This window comes from Mobula birostris, chromosome 13 (genome assembly GCF_030028105.1).
Source record: "Mobula birostris isolate sMobBir1 chromosome 13, sMobBir1.hap1, whole genome shotgun sequence".
NCBI lineage: Eukaryota > Metazoa > Chordata > Chondrichthyes > Myliobatiformes > Myliobatidae > Mobula > Mobula birostris.
Window position 1 is genome coordinate 12148898 of NC_092382.1, and position 19627 is coordinate 12168524.

The 19627-nt window shown below is 47.0% G+C and overlaps 2 protein-coding genes across 2 annotated transcripts in view; both read left to right on the forward strand.

Moving 5' to 3' along the window:
* The window catches only part of LOC140207810 (uncharacterized), a 174981-nt gene that overhangs the window by 130034 nt on the left and 25320 nt on the right, over nucleotides 1–19627 (forward strand). Inside the window, exons 6-7 of the mRNA XM_072276373.1 lie at nucleotides 3683–4264; nucleotides 4337–4726. Coding sequence (XP_072132474.1) covers nucleotides 3683–4264; nucleotides 4337–4726 — 972 coding nt within the window. The remainder of the gene's footprint in view (nucleotides 1–3682; nucleotides 4265–4336; nucleotides 4727–19627) is intronic.
* The window catches only part of LOC140208373 (NACHT, LRR and PYD domains-containing protein 3-like), a 164817-nt gene that overhangs the window by 58401 nt on the left and 86789 nt on the right, over nucleotides 1–19627 (forward strand). The gene's annotated exons all lie outside the window — the stretch shown is intronic.

Genomic DNA, 19627 nt, shown 5'->3' on the forward strand with positions numbered 1-19627 from the left:
TGCCTTTACTATGCTACTCCCTGTATTGAAATATACAGGATTGAGCATATTCACTGCACCATGCTTAACTTTTTCATTCCTGTCTTTGTCTGAGGTCTGAACAACAACTGTCTCCACAACCCCTCCACTATCTGTTCTGTTATTCAGGCTTCCATTCCCCCTGCAACTTTAGTTTAACCCTCCCCCACCCCCACCCCACACCATGCAGCTCTATCAGCCCTTTATACTTCATCTCCCAGATCAATAAAAAGGAGGTGCATACCAGGTACAGGCAGATAAGAACAAATGGGGTACTTATGAAATACAGGAAATTCAAGTGAACACTTATGAAAGAAATAAAAGAAGGCATGAGGTTGCCCCAGCAGACAAAGTGAAGGAAAATGCTCGTGGATTCTGCAGATATGTTCAGAGCAAAAAGATTGCAAGGGAAAAAAAAACTAATCCTCTGCAAGATCAGAATGGTAATCCATATGAGGAGACAAAATAGATGTGGGAGATTTTTTTCTGCAACCGTATTTACACAGGAGATGGTCACAGAGTCTATAGAGGTGAGGCAAAGCAGCATCAACTTCATGGACCCTGTACAGATTACAGAGTTGGAGGTGTTTGCTGTCTTAAGGCAAATTAGCGTGGATAAATACCCAGGGCCTGACAAGTTGTTCCCTGGGACTCTGCGGCTGACAACTGCAGAAATTGTCGGGGCCCAAGCACAGATATTTAAATGATCTTTAGAGACAGGTGAGGTACTGGAGGATTGGAGGGCAGCCAATGTTGTTCCACTGTTCAAGAAAGGCTCTAAAAATAAACTAGAAAATTATACATTGGTGAGCTTGACATCAGTAGTGGGAAAGTTATTGGAACGTGTGTGCAGGAACTGGAGATATGCTGTAAGTATTTGGATAGGTGGGGACTGATAAAGGATAGACATCAGGGCTTTGTCCATGGTAGGTCATGTCTAACCAATCTTGTACTCTCGAGGAAGTTATCAGGCAAGGCAGTGGATGTTGTCTACATGGACTTTAGCAAGGCACTTGACAAAGTCTCATATGGGAGATTGGTCAAGAAGATTTAGTCATTCAGCATTCAAGATGAGATAGTAAATTGGATGAGACACTGTCTTTGGGAGAAGCCAGTGTGTGGTAGCAGATGGTTGCCTCTCTGACTGGAAGCCTGTGACTAGTGGTGTGCCACAGGGATCAGTGCTGGATCTGTTATTGTTTGTCATCTATATCAGTAATCTGGATGATAGTGTGGTTAACTGGATCAGCAAATTTGTGGATGACACTAAGATTGGTGGTGTAGTGAACAGTGAGGAAGACTATCATGGCTTGCAGTGCAATCTGGATCAAATGGAAAAATGGTTTGAGAAATGGAAAATGGAATTTAATGCAGACAAGTGTGAGTTGTTGCACTTTGGTATGACGTACCAAGGGAGGTCTTTCACCGTGACTGGTAGGGCACTGAGGAGTGTTGTAGAAGAAAGGGATCTGGGAATACAAGTCCTTAATTCACTGATGTTGGGGGAGTCGAGAACCAGAGGCCACAATTTGAGAATAAGGGGTAGGTCATTTAGAATGGAGTTGGGGGAAAACTTTTCCACCCAGAAATTTGTGGATCTGTGGAATGCAGTGGAGGCCAATTCTCTGAATGCTTTCAAGAAAACAGGAGATTTCTTCATGATAGCAGAGTCAAGATATATGGGGAGAAGGCAGGAACGGGGTACTGATTGTGGATGATCAGCCATGATCACAGTGAATGGCAGTACTGGCTTGAAGGGCCAAATGGCCTACTCCTGCACCTATTGTCTATTGAAAATGGTGTCATGGATGTGACGGAAAGAAAGACTTTGGCCCATTGGCCTTCATGAACCAAAGTACTGACAACAATAGATAGATGTTATCTTGACTTGTGGAAGACATTGGTGAGGCCCAATTTGGAGTATTGTGTACAGTTTTGGTCACCTACCTACATGAACATTGTAAAAGAGGTTGAAAGAGTTCAGAGAAAATTCACAACAATGTTGCCAGGTCTGGAGGACTTGGGTTATTAGGAAAGATTGAACAGGTCAGGACTTTATTCCTTGGAACATAAAAGATTGAGGGGAGATTTGATGGAGGTATACCACTATTATGAGGGGTATAGATAGGGTAAATGCAAGCTGGCTTTTACCACTGAGATGGGGTGGGACGACAACCAGAGACCATGGGTTAAGGGTAAAAGGTGAAACGTTAAGGAGAACATGAGGGGAAACTTCTTCACACAGACGGTCATCTGGGTGTGGAATGAGCAGCCAGCACAAGTGGTGCATGCGAGCTCAATTTCAACATTTAAGAGGTTTGTATAGGTACCTGGATGGTAGGGGTATGGGAGTGGGCAGATTAAATAGTTCAGTACAAACCAGATGGCCCAAAGGGCCTGTTTCTGTATTGTAATTTTCGATGACTGTGACAAGAACCTGAAATAATACAAAAATTCCCTCTAAGTTCTTTTAACAGCTGTGCAGACCAACCATTCATCTCAGCAGGAATTTTGTATATGGTGTTAAAACTCTGGCACTTTTAAGTTAATAATACATAAAAGAAAATCCCAGATGCATGACAAGAAAGACAATTTGCCTGATACTGTTTCAGTTACTGTGGGGCCAGGCACCCATGCTGCTCAGCAGGAACAGGGAATAATACCAATGGAGAGAGTCAAACTGAGCCAAGTCACAGATTGGAGATGGCAGAAATGCCCCATTCTTATAGAGACAGGAACAGCATCAAGGAATTGATGGTCATTCCAGATACCAGTACTGTGCCTCGTTAGAAGATGATTTCTCTCTCCAACTTGGGTTGAACCTCACTGTAACAGTGTGATACCAGATCAAACCTTGACAACTCAAGTAATCTCATCTGAAATTTAGTCCTAACCCAGTGATGGATTTTGTAAATCTTTTTACAGGTTAAAAACGAGAAGGAATTTAGCTCCTAGGATCTCAAACACGGCACGCCAGTTTTGCTGTCTCTGTCCAGATGTTTGAGAAGTGGAGCAAGGATTTCAATCAACCACCCTTCCTGCTCAGACTGTGGGGAGGGATTCACTCGGTCATCTCAATTGAAGGTACATCAACAAGTTCACACCAGACAAGGCCATTCATCTGATCTGTGTGTGAGAAGGGATTCAGTCGGTCATCCCACCTGTGGACACACCAGGCAACTCACACTGGGCAGAGGCTGGTCATCTGCTGAATTTGTGGGGAAGGATTCACTCGGTCATCTGACCTAATGGCTCACCAGCGGGTTCACACTGGGGAGAAGCCGTTCACCTGCTCAGTCTGTGGGAAGAGATTCACTGATTCATCCTCCCTACAGAGACATCAGCGAATTCACACTGGGGAGAAGCCATTCACCTGCTCAGTCTGTGGGAAGAGATTCAATGAGTCATCCAACCTACAGAGTCATCAGCGAGTTCACACTGGGGAGAAGCCGTTCACCTGCTCAGTCTGTGGGAAGAGATTCACTAATTCATCCACCCTACAGAGACATCAGCGAGTTCACACTGGGGAGAAGCCGTTCACCTGCTCAGTCTGTGGGAAGAGATTAGCTGATCAATCCAGCCTACAGAAACATCAGCGAGTTCACACTGGGGAGAAGCCGTTCACCTGCTCAGTCTGTGGAAAGAGATTCACTGAGTCATCCAGCCTACAGAGACATCAGCGAGTCCACACTGGGGAGAAGCCATTCACCTGCTCAGTCTGTGGGAAGAGATTCACTGGGTCATCCAACCTACAGAGTCATCAGCGAGTTCACACTGGGGAGAAGCCATTCACCTGCTCAGAATGTGGGAAGGGATTCACTCAGTCATCCAACCTACAGAGTCATCAGCGAGTTCACACTGGGGAGAAGCCGTTCACCTGTTCAGAATGTGGGAAGGGATTCACTCGGTTATCCAGCCTACAGAGTCATCAGCGAGTTCACACTGGGGAGAAGCCGTTCACCTGCTCAGAATGTGGGAAGAGATTCACTGATTCATCCAGCCTACAGAATCATCAGCGAGTTCACACTGGGGAGAAGCCGTTCACCTGCTCAGACTGTGGGAAGAGATTCACTCAGTCATCCCACCTACAGAGTCATCAGCGAGTTCACACTGGGGAGAAGCCATTCACCTGCTTAGAATGTGGGAAAGGATTCACTCAGTCATCCAGACTGCTGGCACACCAGTCAGTTCACAGTGGGGAGTGGCCGTTCACCTGCTCAGACTGTGGGAAGGGATTCACTTGCTCGTCTAAGCTAATGGCTCACCAGCGAGTTCACACTGGAGAGATGCTGTTCACCTGCTCAGTCTCTGAGAAGAGATTCACTGAGTCATCCAATCTAGTGGCACATCAGCGAGTTCACACCGGGGAGAAGCCGTTCACCTGCTCAGTCTGTGGGAAGAGATTCACTCAGTCGTCCCCCCTGCAGAGTCATGAGCGAGTTCACACTGGGGAGAGGCCATTCACCTGCTCAGTTTGTGGGAAGAGATTCACTCACTCATCCACCCTACAGAATCATCAGCGAGTTCACACTGGGGAGAAACCATTCACCTGCTTAGTCTGTGGGAAAAGATTCACTCAGTTATCCACCCTACAGAAACATCAGCGAGTTCACACTGGGGAGAAGCCGTTCACCTGCTCAGTCTGCGGGAAGAGATTCACTCAGTCATCCAACCTACAGAGTCATCAGCGAGTTCACACTGGGGAGAAGCCATTCACTAGCTCAGAATGTGGGAAAGGATTCACTCAGTCATCCAAACTGCTGGCACACCAGTCAGTTCACAATGGGGAACGGCCATTGTTATGAATCCCTAGATTTCGTTTGCTGTGGACTGTCATCTTGAGAGAGAGAGAGATTAAGAATGGAAATCAGTCTGACTTGCAGCTTGTTTACATCACTCACAGCTTGTTTAGTTTTAACCAAGGACACAGGCACTCAGAGTCAGACAGAAATGAAGGAGGACAAATGGAAGGTTCGAAACAAGGGAACTAGTGGCCAAAGGTCACTGTTTCAAACTTTCCTATGCCCACAAAGGTGGGTTAATTATCGATTCAGCATACATTGAATGTGTGGTTGTCACCTCATTTGATCCATAGGAGTGGATCGGATTTGGGGTATCCTGTGAAGGCCACTTATGTGTTAACCCTTGCCTGGGTGTGGTGTGGAAATTCACTTGAAGACGATACCCCTTGTGAAAAGTCACTTTCGGTGATAATTTGTATGTGGATTTGGAACAACGATGGATAAAATCTACAGCGACTGTTCTCTCGTTTTACCACCATGTATGCTGTGGAATTCAACGTTATTGCCTTCTCTCGACATTTACCCTGGATTACAAATATCTCTCTCTCCTCAACTATTCTGTGGTTGAACTGAACTTTCATAGCTTACCATCTCAAGACTCCAAGCCTTGTTTCCCCTGAGCTCAGTAGTTTGGGAGTTATATTTACCCACATTTATACACATAACACTGTTAACTTTTGTTTATCTTGCTTAAGTTACTATATTGTTTGTAGGTACTAATAAAGATAGTGGATTTAACATCAAAAACAGACTCTAGGTGTAGTCTATTGCTGCTGACTCATTTCTAAAGTGTTACGGGGACAAAATTGGGACTTGCATCCGGGATAGGAAAAGATTTGGAGGTGTATTGATTAATTATCGATTTCACTGGAGAAATCCCTTTTGATTTATTTGTGTGTGGAAAATCAGCAGCAATGGATGTTGATAGATTTCTGGAAGCGCCAACCTCTAAGGCACTGAAGGACACCAGAAGTATTGAGTTGTTGAGTATTGTTAAATGGTTAAAACTTGCTAAGGTGAAATCGACAATGAGGAGGTCACAGATGCAGAGGATAATAGCTGAACATTATGTATCTGAGGGTGTGTTTAAAGTGGAGGAGTTGGAGGTGTTTCCTGAAAGTAAACCTAGTGAGCTTGGCCTCCCGTACAAGTTAGAAAAATTCAAGATGGAGGCTGTGGAAAGGCAGAGGCAGGTTGAGGCTAGAGAGGCAGGAAAACAGAGAGAAGAGGCAGAAAAACAGGGAGGAAGCAGAAAGACAGTGGCTGTTTGAACTGGAAAAGATAGAGAGATTGCAGCAAAGGGGTCTAGCATTAGACTCTGGTGATAAATTTGAGGGCAGTCAGGATGTTAAATTGGTACCTCCATTTGACGATGCAGAGGTTGATAAATACTTTCAGCATTTTGATAAGGTTGCTCAGAGTTTAAAGTGCCCAAAAGAGGGTTGGCCTATTCTCTCACAAAGTGTAACTAAGGGGAAGGCTCAGCAAGCCTATTCTGCTTTGACAGTTGATGAAGCAGCTGATTATGACATAGTGAAACAGGCTGTGCTCAAGGCTTACGAGTTGGTCCCAGAAGCATACAGGCAAAAGTTTAGAAATTTGAGGAAACCTGTGAACCAGACTTATATGGTATTTGCTTATGAGAAGTTTGTGTGTTTTGACCGCTGGTGCACATATAAAAATGTAAATGATGATTTTAACAGCTTGAAAGAGTTGGTTTTAATTGAAGAATTCAAAAGGTGCATCCTTGATTTAGATGAAAAGGACACTGCCACTTTGCAGGAGTCTGCTAGATTAGCAGATGAGTTTGCTTTAACCCACAAGGTTATGTTTACCCCGAGTAAGAGTTTCCAAAAGAGTAGCAGGGATAACCAGGGTAAACCAGAAATTAAAGCTGGGACGAGTAACAAGAGTAAGGATGAAGAGAAGCAGTTGAAGGAGAAATATTCTGGTCTCTCTTGTTACTATTGTAAGAAAGCTGGTCATATGGTGGCTAATTGTTCTGTCCTGAAGAAGAAAAAGGAAAAGGAGGCAGTCCCACATGCCTGTGATCAGTATGTTGAAGCACCTATAAACCCACAGGGTTCTGAACATTCTGTTGAGGCTCAGTTAAGGACTGAGAGGTCTGACTGAGTTAAGAAGGGATTCGATCACTTTATGTCAGGTGGGTTTGTATTAGTAATGGAAGGGTCAACCCCGGTACCAGTGAAAATTCTTTGAGGTACTAGGGCTTCTCAGTCACTTATATTAGACAGCATTCTAAAGTTTGGTGATGAGACTGACATTGGTGAGGTAAATCTTATTAAAGGCATTGGGGGCAGCATTGTTTCTGTGCCATTGCACAAGGTAACTTTACAGTCAGGGTTGGTTTCGGGACCTGTTAAGATCGGATTATGCTCCAGTTTACCGGTGGACGATGTTACTTTGCTGTCAGGGAATGACCTGGCAGATGGTAATGTTGTTCCTGCAGTGCAGTCGACAACTAAGCCAACCACTGACGACCCACAGATGGATTTTAACATTTATCCTTCCTGCACAGTAACTCGAAGTACGGTGAAAAAGTCTGCTAATGCAGACGGTTCTGTGCAGCACGATTCTGATACCCAAGGTAGCCAAAATTGGGATTCAGGTTATGATGACTTGTCAGGGAATTTTCTGCCTTCATTGTTTCAACAGGATTCAGGTAGTAAGTCTGATGAGAAAGATTTATCCCTGTCTAGGAAGGAGTTTATAGCAGAACAGAACCGAGACCCTGAGATTGAAGCTTTATAAGAAACATCTTTCTCAGATGATGAAATTAAGAAAATGTCAGTAGGGTATTATCTCAAGGATGGAGTGTTAATGAGGAAGTGGAGGCCACCTGCTATACCTGCGAGTGAGGAATGGGCAATTGTTCACCAAGTTGTAGTTCCTAAAGTTTAATGGACTGAAATTTTAACTTTGGCTCACAGTATGCCCTTAGGTGGCCATTTTGGAGTGAATAAAACTGTAAGCAGGATTATAAAGGAATTTTACTGGCCTAATTTGAGGAAAGGTGTTGTGACCTTTTGCAGAACCTGTCACACTTGTCAAGTTGTGGGTAAACCTAATCAGGTCACCCCAGTGACCCCACTCCAGCCTATACCTGCATTCGGAGAACCCTGTTCCAAAGTTATAGTGGATTGTGCTGGCCCATTACCAAAGACTAAAGCTGTCCATCAGTATTTGCTAACTATTATGTGTACTGCATCCAGATTCCCAGAGGCAATACCTCTCAGAAATATTAAACCTAAAACTGTGGCGAAGGCTCTTAACAAGTTTTTTACTTTATTTGGTTTGCCTAAAGAAATCCAGTCTGATCAAGGAAGTAATTTTACATCTGGATTATTCTAGCAGGTAGTTTATGAACTGGGAACTAAATAAATTACATCCTCTGCGTACCATCTGGAATCACAAAGGGCTTTAGAAAGATTTAATTCTACCCTCAAAACAATGATTAAGACATACTGTGTTGAAAATGGAAAAGACTGGGATGAAGGAATACATTTGCTTTTGTTAACTGTAAAGGCTGATTTATACTTGTGCATTGGGGATACGCCATATCCTACACCGTAGGCCCGATTTAATTTTTGCGTAGCCCTACACCGTAGCGAGTATGCGTAGTTGTGTCTGCATCACTCTGCACTTCACCACCAAAACGCAAGTTGGCGGTGGGGTTTCTCTGACACTGTTGAGCTTCTTCGTGAGAGACATGGATGAGGAAATGCATTTCCAATATCTTCAGATGTCGGCAGGTAGGTTTGACGAGTTGGTTCATTGTCTCCAACCATTTATTTTGCATCAGTGTACAGACATGGCAGAGAAAAGCAACCGGAAATGCGATGCTACCAAGCGTACCAATCACAGTTGTTGCGGTCTGCGTCGCCGCGACGCGTGAGTTACTTTTTAGAGGAGGTGCACGTCACTCTACGGCGTAAGGTACACCGTGGGTATGGCGTAGGGTACATAGTGCCTATGGCGTACACTTGACGCACAAGTATAAATCAGGCTTAAGAGAGTTGGTACAGGAGTCACTGGGCTTTACTCCATTTGAACTTGTATTTGGTCATGGAGTGAGGGGACCTTTGACCTTGTTAAAGGAACAGTGGATTGATGGGGATGTACATGTTAACTTGTTAGACTATGTTTTGAAGTTCAAAAATAAACTATACCAAGCCTGTCGTCTAGCGAGACAAAACTTGAAGATTTCTCAAAGCAAAATGAAGTGTTGGTTTGATGAGCGGACCAAAACAAAAGAAAATACAAGGTAAGGGATAATGTGCTTGCCTTATCTCCAATGTTGACGAATCCACTTCAGGCGAAATTCAACGGACTGTATGAAATAGTCTCTCAAATTAATAATGTGAATTATGTTATTAAAACACACGACTGACGTAAACTAACACAGGTGGTACACATCAATATGATAATGCCTTATTCAGACAAGCAGGCACCATCGGTGAGTGTTGTCAAACATATAAATCTGACAACCCTGAGAATGAAACAATTGACTCGTCGGAGACTTTTCACAAGCCAAACATGGTCCTGGTTAGACTAATGAACTCGGTTGTTCTCGAAAACATTGACAACAAGTTGGCTCATCTGCAGCCAAGGCAACAACAACAGCTGAAGGAATTAATTCAGAAGTTTAAAGATTTATTTCCTGATGCTCCCAAGCAAACCACAGTCGCAGTACATGACGTAGATATTGGTCAAGCCAAACCGATTAAACAACACCCATATCACATGAATGTAGAAAGGTGTAAATTGGCTGAGCAGGAAATTGAATATATGCTGAAAATGGTATTATTAGGCCTTCAACGTCAAATTGGGGCTCACCCTACGTTATTGTGCCCAAAGCTGATGGTAGTGTTAGATTTTGCACTGATTATAGGAAGGTAAATGCAGTAACAAAAACAGATGCCTATCCTATTCCTAGGGTGGATGATTGCATCGATAAGGTTGGAAAAGGTAGTTTCTTACAAAGATTGATCTGTTGAAAGGGTATTGGTGTGTTCCATTGATGGACTGAGGTAGAGAAATTTCTGCATTTGTGACACCTTCTGGGTTGTATGAATACAATGTTTCGCCATTTGGAATGAAATATGCTCCAGGAACATTCCAGAGAATGATTGATTCTGTAATTCAAGGGTTAGGACACACAGATGCCTATATTGATGACTGAGTCACAGGGAGTGACACTTGGGAAGAGCATATCTCTGTAGTAGAAGAGCTGTTTGACAGGCTTTCCAGGGCCAACCTTACAGCTGACTTAGCTAAGAGTGAATTTGGCCATGCCACTGTGATCTGTCTTGGCTGTGTTGTAGGTCAAGGCAAGTTGGCTCCTGTGCAGGCAAAATCCAGGCCATTTCTGAAGTTCCTATTCCGACTGTGTGATGAAGGCCCGTCACTGATTACAGACGTCTCATGGCACACTCAGTAAAACACTCAAAGGGTCATCCACACACATTATTCCCTCTGTTATTGTGGTGAGTGCACATGTCACAATAAATCAACAGTCACAATTTTACACTCATCCCCAGCAGTAATAGGTATGAAAAAAAGAAACACACTATGTCACAGTTTTATTATCTCAGGTCAATTTATTCATAGTCATCTTTCCAATAAGTGTTTTGCCGAAGTGTCATGATAATCTGACGTCTCTCTCCTCCACAGTCACTGGGTCTGAAACAGAGCTGCTGCATAGAGCTGTCTTATATAGAGGCAGCAGCAACCTGCACAGGTGTGCCGATGGTGGAGGATACCATCTTTACCTGGGACAAGGGTTATGTTACCTAATTACTCATCTTGTGGTAAAGTTTTGGGGTTTATACAAGTTATTTAACCTGGAAATGGTGAATCCTGTGATGAAGTCTATGTGTTTATTGTGAGAACTGGTGGTAGAGTTTCAGATTGTGTGAAATGGAAGATAATTGAGTTAATTAGCTTTTGGTTAGTCTGGGGGGATTGGCTTAGCAGTTATAAGCCTCGAGTTACCAAGGCTTTGGGTTCTTTTTTGTCTAGTCTGAGGGTGGCTGTTAACCAGACAGGTGACAATTGCAAGCTGTGTGTGTGTGTGTGTGTGTGTGTGTATATATATATATATATATATATATATATATATATATATATAGTTTTTTTAAATTTCTTGTTTTGATGTGGACATCCAAGTTTTTCTTTTTCCACTATTTTTGTAAATAAAAGCACCTCAATCTATTTTTGCCACTCAAGCCATCTTGTTATTTTTCTTAGACAGTTGACCCACAGTTTTTGTAACAGACTGGTAAGAAGGCTCTTAGAAGGTTTCTGGGAATGGTTGGATATTATCGTTAGTTCTGTAAGAACTTTGCTGATATCGCTCTTCTTCTGACTAATCTCCTGAAGAAGGGTGAAAAGTTTGTTTGGACTGAGCCTTGTCAGGAAGCATTTGATCGATTGAAAGTTATTATTTGGGATGAGGCCAATCAATGTAGTGTCATCAGGAAATTTAATGAACAGATTGGAGCTGTGGGTGGCGACACAAGTCATGGGTGCACAGAGAGTAAAGGAGGGGGCCAAGGAGACAACCCAGCAGGGCATGTGTGCTGAGGGTAAGAGAGACAGAGGTGAGGGAGCCCACTCTTACCACCTGCCGGTGATCTGACAGGAAGTCCAGGATCCAGCTACACAAGGCGGGGGAAGGCCGAGGTCTCTGAGCTTCTTGTCGATACTTCACGCTTTCATATGGCTAAAGCTCTGCCCATGACTGCAAGAAACTGCAGGGAACTTTGGTCTCATCTGGAAACATCATAGAAACAAGCCTCCCCTCTGTGGACTCTTCCTGCACTTACCCTGCCTCGGAAAAGCAGGCCGTGTACTCAAAAATGCCCACAACTTTGGATATTATTGCTGCAACCCAATCCCCCATCGGGGAAGAGATACAAAAGCCTTAAAGTGCGTACCACCGGGCTCATGGACAGCTTCCTGTCCGCAGTTGTAAGCCAAATTAATGGTCTCCAGTCCAATAAAATGGACTCGACCTCACAATGTTACTCGACGTGACCCTGCCCCATATGTCTATCTGCACTGCACTTTCTCTGCAGCCATAATGCTTTGTTACAGTTATTGTTTTGTCGTATATCAGCTCAATGTACTGTTGTAATGTATTGATCTGTGTGGATGGTACGTCAGGCAAGATTTTCACTGTAGCTCAGTACGTGATAAGAATAAACAAATTCCCCCTTTTAATTTTGTGGAAATATTAGATAGACTGAGCTTCTGCTTTGGAACCACAGAGGGAAACTTAACACAACTGAGGAACACAAATAAATAGAAAAGGCTTCAATCTCGCATTACGATCTGCAGTAACTGGGATCAGGTGACCGGTGGTGGGTCTCCCAGACCAATTATCAGAATCAGGTTTAATAGCACCGGCAGATGTCATGTAATTTGTTGTCTCTGCGGCAGCAATAGAACCTAATTCATAACAATAGATTTTAAAAATTGTGATTTAAAATAAGAATATACATATTAAATAGTTAAATTATATAAGTAGTACAAAACAAAAAATTTAAAAATGTAATACTGTAAACTATTTTAATTGTGTGGAACTATTTGACTGAATGGGTTGTTGCTTTGGAAATTCTGGAGTGAAGCTGAACTAAACTGTACTAAAGTATAACTAAACTTATGAAAAGCTCAGATAAATACAAAAGGCTAAGTTCTCACATAAATGGGTCATATAGCCAGAAACATTGGCTGCTCTTCAGCAGGTAAAAACAGTGGAATGAGGCCTAATCCCAGGCCTCAGTCCAGTGGTTATGGTTTGAGGCCTAGAACGAGGTGAGAGAAAGCATTTGGCACGGACTAGAAGGGCCGAGATGGCCTGTTTCCATGCTGTAATTGTTATGTGGCTATATGTAAACATGCTGAAAATATTGCAGAATAAAACATTGTCCACCCACAACGAGAGGACGTGACAGATCCGGATCTCACTGCCTTGTCTGAACGGGTGAAAGATGAAGCTACACGGACACGGAGAGCAGTGAACTACAGATGATGCAGGTCTGTGGAAAAGCGTGAACAGGAAATGGGATCACATGACGGGTGGAGGGTCTCCCATCTGAACCGGTGACTCTGCTCCTCGCCCCTCACACGCTGTCTGACCCACATCATTCCATATTTACACCAGATACATTTTTACTTTTTCCTCCGGATCTTCCCTGTCCCTTTCCCTCCACCCCCAGGTCACAGAGTCACAGGCTCGATTCCCATTCCGGTCCAACACACAATTCAGAACCAAACTGGAAATGTGCAGGTTTCATTTAAATCAGTTCTGTTTATAAACACTAATTTCTATTCACATTCCTCCAGCCTCACTGGACAGGAACACTGAAACATCAAGTGAGAAACAGCAGGAGGTGGCCATTCAGCCCCTCTAACCATCAACAAGATGACGACTGCTCTCCCATCTCAGCCACGTTTCTGCCCGATCCTCATTTCCTCAATCCCTCCGGTCTGCACACATCTGCCGGCCTCTGTTTTATGTGAAGACGATCACCGAGTCTTCACCGCCCTCTGTGGTGGGGATTTACAGACATTCACCACCCTCGGAGTGGAGACATTTCCCCTCATCTCAGTCCCAGACAGTCCACCCCCTTTTTCAGAGACTGGGATCCCTGGTTCAGCCGGGAATGATGTTGTGAATTTCAATGTGTTCACCTCTCAGTCCTCGATTCTCTAAATGAAAGGGTTATCACATTTGATCTTTCTTCATATGATGACCCCACCACTCCAGGGATCAGTCTGGTGAATCTTCATTGCACTCTCCATAACAAATACTCTCTAACCTCTTTGTTAATCCTCTATGGAATTAATTTCCATCTTCTGCAGCCCCGTGTTGCCCCAACCACTCACCTCCCACCCCCGTCACTATTTCCACCTTCCCACCTCCCCCTCACCTGGATCCACCTCTCACTCCCCAGCTCTTGCCCCATCCCCACCCCTCACCTCTTTTCTCGGACTATTTCCCGTCCACTCTCAGTCCAGAGGGAGGGTCTCGGCCCGAAATGTTGACGGTCCATTTCCCTCCACAGATGCTGCCCGACCCACTGAGTTCCTCCGGCAGTTTGTTCTTTGGTCTGTGTGACCCGTGTTAGTGTGGGGAGCGGGATTTTACACCATATTCCCGGTACAGTCTCAACAAAACACAAATAATTGTCACTTTGCCCGGACCATTGGCCCCGCTTGCAGGGCAACAGTCTGCCGGTGTTTGCCCCCCAATGTGGTGAATCGCCACCACCGTGGGCTCAGACATTTCCACAGATGAGCCCCTCCTGTCCCCACCGGGACAAACATCCTGTCCGCCCCCTCTCTCCCCGTCTTCATCCTCTCCCTCCCCGGGGAACCGGCATCAAACCGACGGGCCGAGCGGTCTCCTCCTACCTCTCAGCGACACATCAGACTCCGGCCGCAGGAGACGCTTCACAAACGCCCCAACTTCCCTCGGAGGGAAATGGAAATAAATCAGAAAGCGGACATTTACTTTGACGGTTGTCCCGCCGTGACGGAAAGTTCGGGAGACGGATTCAGCGGGGTAACACCCACTCGCCTTGTCCGCCTCCGCTATTGGTTGGAAGCAGTGATTGACATCGCCTCGCACCAATGGGAATAGCGCAGCTCCTGAATCCTCTGTTGACAGGGGTGGGGGCGGGGCTGGTCACGTGATTAGTAGCCCAGCCGTTAAACCGACCAAGCTCGAGCTCACCAGCGCGTGGGTGACGTAGACACCGCGCACGTGACGGCAGATCCCCGTGTGGGGAGCCCATGTGTGACGTCAGGCGTGTGGGTGCGCCTGTGTGACGTCACCTGTGGGGGAGCGCTCGTAACAACAGGTATTCCACCCCCGGAATAGTGGACTCCTGACTGGTACTAGGAAAGGGTCTGGCCGACAGGAATCCAGAATAAGTGTCCACCTTTGTCAAGACATATTTATCATTCTTATGTGGGGGCAGGGGTCCAATGTAATCAATCTGACATACTTTCGCCGGGTACGGAGCCTCTCTTAATATGGCCGAAAGGTCCACCCGGGACAGAGCGAGACTTGACTTGCTGGCAGATAGGACATTCCGACACAGTAGTCCGACAGTCATCCACCGTCAAAGGTCTTGTCCCCACTCTCGCGTCCCCTTCTCCGCGGGACGGCCGGACTGTTCGTGGGCCCATCTAACTAGAGGCACTGTAATAGCAGATACCGCAGCCGATCCGTCTACGTGACTATTGTGGAGCGTCGTAATGTCCTCCTGGTGGGCATTCACATGATACACATAAATATCGCGCCTCCGCACCTCTTGTCATACCTGCTGCCAATATTCCTTGCCCCAGATAGGTTTATTATGACCTGCCCACTGGTGCATCTGCCAGCTCACCATACAGACAGCCATTCCATTAGCCACCGCCAACGAGTCGGTATATATTCTAATTTCCTTGGTGGGGAGGGAAGAGGGCAGGGTAACCGCCACAAGTTCCGGCAGCTGACTGGATCCGTCCTCTCCTTCTTGTATTAACTGAGAATCGTCCGAGGGTCGCAGGGCAGCGGCCTTCCACGGTTGGCCCTCTCACACCCAACGGTTCCAGCCGTCCGTAAACCAGGCACCAGCCTTTTCACCCGATGTCAATTCCTCGTACGGCCGGCCCCATCGAATGGGGGAGGGTTCGAGAGGGGGAGCCGCCTTCTCTTCCTCGGTTCCCGCTGTCATAGGTCATCTGGCTACTTGTTCCTGAAGACGGCTGACTCCTTCGGATACTTTAGCGGCCCGGTCCTGTATATACCATTTCCAATTCCATATGGATGACTGCTGTGCACGCCCCTGCCTCATCTTCGCATCTGGGGCGAGCACCCAGGACATAATAGGCAAATCAGGTCGCAACACCGTGGAGTCTGATCCCGTGATGGACTCCATTTCCACCAGGGCCCAGTAACAAGCCAGGAGCTGTCGTTCTAACGGGGTATATCGTCCGGCAGCCTCCGGTATAGTGCGTGATCAGAACCCGAGGGGCACCCTCCTCCCATTCTGCAGCTGCCACAGACTCTACACGGCCACGTTATCGTGAACAAACACCCGTAATTCATACGGGGCCCCCGGGACCCGAGGTGAAAGGGGAAGAGTCTGTTCAGCTGCTGTTTTGGCCTGCTCGAATGCCTCCTTTTGCTCATCTCCCCATGTGAGTTTGCTCTTCTTACGAGTGACCGCGTACAGTGGTTTCAGTGGGAGAGTCAATTCGGGAATATGTCTTCTCCAATATACCAATAACCACATAAAGCGCTGAACTTCTTGTTTATTAGCGGGAGTAGCTGTGGTTTGTATTTTATTTCGTACCTTTTCCGGTATAATCCTCTCCCCAGCATGCCAGTGGATGCCCAGAAACGTCAGGGATTGACTGGGACCTTGAACCTTATCTTCATTCACAGCCCATCCCCTCTCTCGCACACACTGGAACAGGGACCGCAGCGCCTCTGCGACACCCTCCCCGTCCGGTCCCTGTAACATGACATCATCGATGTAGTGGTGAACTCCGACGTTAGGGGGCAGTGCGCAGGTCTCCAGATCACCTGCCACTATCCCGCGGCATGAGGTCGGACTATGGACAGGTCCCTGTGGCAAACGAGTGAAGGGATATTGCCGACCGTTCCAGGTGAAAGCCAACTGCTCCTGTGATTCCTCCTCCAAGGGAATCGAACAGAAGGCGCTGGCCAGATCAATAACAGCATACATCGACCATCTGCATCATCCGGAATATCATCTACCAGCGTCACTATGTCGGGCACAGCAGAACTCAACGGGGAAGAGTATCGATTCAATTGTCGATAGTCAACAGTCATTTGCCAGGACCTGTCTGGCTTCTTTATCAGCCAGACTGGGCTATTGTACGGGGACGTGGCGGGTCGAATAACCCCAGCTTGCTCCAAGGAGGCAATAGTTTCAGTCATTTCCTTGTGACCTCCCGGGATCCGGTATTGTGGAACCGACACTATCTGCGTCGGTGGAGGCATAAACAGGGGCTCCCACTTTGCCCTCCCGACTACACCCGCATGCTCCGGATCCCAAAACTAAAGGTCCCTAACGATGTCTTCAATTGCATTCCCCGTAACGCATTCATTCCGAAGATACGCTTGGTGGTTACAGCAATTAGGACAGACACAGAACGCGGGACGTTTTTGTCAATCGTTACTCATACCGTTACTTCCTGGGCCCTAGTAAGGGCACTACCCCCACCCCCCATCCCTTCAATATTATACTCGGGTCCCCTCCACTTATCGGGGTCTCCCGGGATCACAGTATGTTCTGCCCCACTATCGACCAGAGCAACAGTCCGTTGATAATTTCCCTTAGCCCAATGGACATAATGGTATATAACGCCTACGGTGCCCCCGGGTCCACATCGAATGGATCTCATATGTCGGGGAAACCCGGTCATCCCACTAGGTCCGGGAGGGTTTGGGAGGCCGCCATTTCCCGGTCTCCTCCTGTATGGCCTTTTTCATTACGTCCTGCAATCCAGCTGACGATGGGTACAGTGAGAAGGCAGGAGGAGCAGGAGGGTCCACCGGCGTCTTCCCAGCTTCCATGTGCTCACGATACATAGCATACAATACACTAGTCGGCACCCCGTCAATCTTCTCCTTACCGACGCCTGCTTTCAAAAGGGTAGCGAACATCTCCCCTGCGCGTCAGGGCGGGTTTCCTAGTCCCATTGGTACCGTTAGTACCTTCCCCTCCAATATTCGTTAGCCGTGTCGAACGGACTCGGGGTTTAACCACCTGCAAGTCCGAAAGGTTCGCCGAAGCACTAGTCACGTCCTCCACATCCTCCTGAACTGAGGGCCCCAACAATGCAAGAGCCACAGCCCGAATGGATGGGGCGGCTGACCGCACCAATCTCGTGTACATCCCTCCGGTGAATTCCTCTTGGTCGGGATCTCGACCCTGCCGCCACTGTGCGTCCCAGTCCCCAGACATCCTATTGACCAGGGCCTGTTGTCTTCAGCGGTGAATGCCTTCAGCGGCAGTCTCCCAGTCCCACTGTACCTGTGAAAGGTTATACCAGCACCTCTATCATCCCACAAGCGGAGTAACCATTCCGCTAGCCACTCCCCAGACCTTTGCTTAAAACGGACAGCCATCTCAGATAGCTCCTTATCATTATACTCGAGAATCTGTACTCCCGGCTGCCCAGGTACAGTCTTTTGAGAATTCATCACAGCAGGCCGAGCCTACAATGGTTCTGGGGGAAAAGCAGTTTCCCCCTCACCAAAGGACCCATTATCATTATCATCATACCATATATCCCCATCCCAGGTATCTGGATCTCCCTTGGGTAACAACATTGATCTTATCTTCACGGCATCGGGGGTATAATTCTGGCGGCGAGCGCCTCCTGATGTTTAATTTGCACTAGCCTACATGCCATCTGAATTCCCTTCTCCTCAGCTTCCTGCGCCCTATTCTGACTGGTCCTCACCACCTCAATCATGACTGAGCACCTCTCCTTCACAGCAATCCGTCATCCCTCAACGTATCTCTTTCTTGTTCCACCTCACGGGTCCTTTCCAACTGTTGGCGCAAGGCTGTGGCCAGCAGCCAATAGTCATCAGTATGAGAACCTTGTTTTGATGGAAAATTTATTTCTCGCAACAGACTAGCCATCTTACTTCCCCATTTCTCGCCAGTATTATCTAGGTGATCATCCCAGCTTATGGGAGGTCCCAGCTCAGCAAGGGTGTTAGCAAGCGCAGCAAACCCATCAGTATTATCCGCCCACCTTCTTCTTACAGAAACATCTGACTGATGCTAAGCTGGGACACATCATCAGTGATGTTACCTGGGGTCGTCAGGTGTTTCGGGTCTTTCAACATCATACACCCTCGCCCAGGCGACCCAACCGGGGTTGATCAGACCCCGGCCTGTGTCCTAGCAGCAACACACGGATCTGCCCTCTTTATCCAGAGCCATCTTGACGCTTTCTCTGCCGCATCTATGGTGGTAGAAATGGCTCTCCTTCTTCTCCCTCCCATGATTCCAAGTGCAGTGTGTACTTTGCAGAGCGACTGGCCTGCAAAGCCACGACACCCGACCTCCACGGGCCAGCACTCTGCTCTCCAGCCTCTTCTCTGCAAGTTGTTCTTCAGATCTTCATACTTGGCTCTTTTCTGCTCGTAGACCCCCTCCATGCGTTCTTCCCGCGGCACGGTAAGCCCAAGCATAGGGACGTGCTTCAATGAGTCGGACCACAACACAGTGTCGGGCCGCAGTGTAATCTCTGTGATGTGGGGAGGAAACTGCAGCTGTTTTCCCAGGTCTGCTTTTCGCCCCAGTCCTGCGCAGTGAAGAGCAACCCGGTTGCTTTCTGGTGTTCTGTTGGTCTTTCCCCCTCTTTGACAAAGCAGATGGTATTCTTGACCGGACTTGTTTTCCGGCAGATGTTAAGGGTGCTGCAGGTAGTTCCTCCGAGTACTCGCTTCATTGTTAATACAGAGAAGGAAATAGAGAGTTGTGAGAAATGCTTTTTATTATACATACCTACACCACAAACAGGTAGGGCTAACTTAAGCAACCCCTGGTAGTCTACACCTCCGAGTATACTTAGCAACGCCTGCGTGGTCCCTGAGGCAGGCGATCGACCGTGGACTGGCTGGGGTGGAGGTCCGTGGCGCCGGTTCAGCTGCTCGGCCCGAAGCTGGGACCCAGGCGAGTGGTCGGCCCAAGAACGGACTCTCCCACCTTTATACCTGTATCGCCACCCCCCCCCCC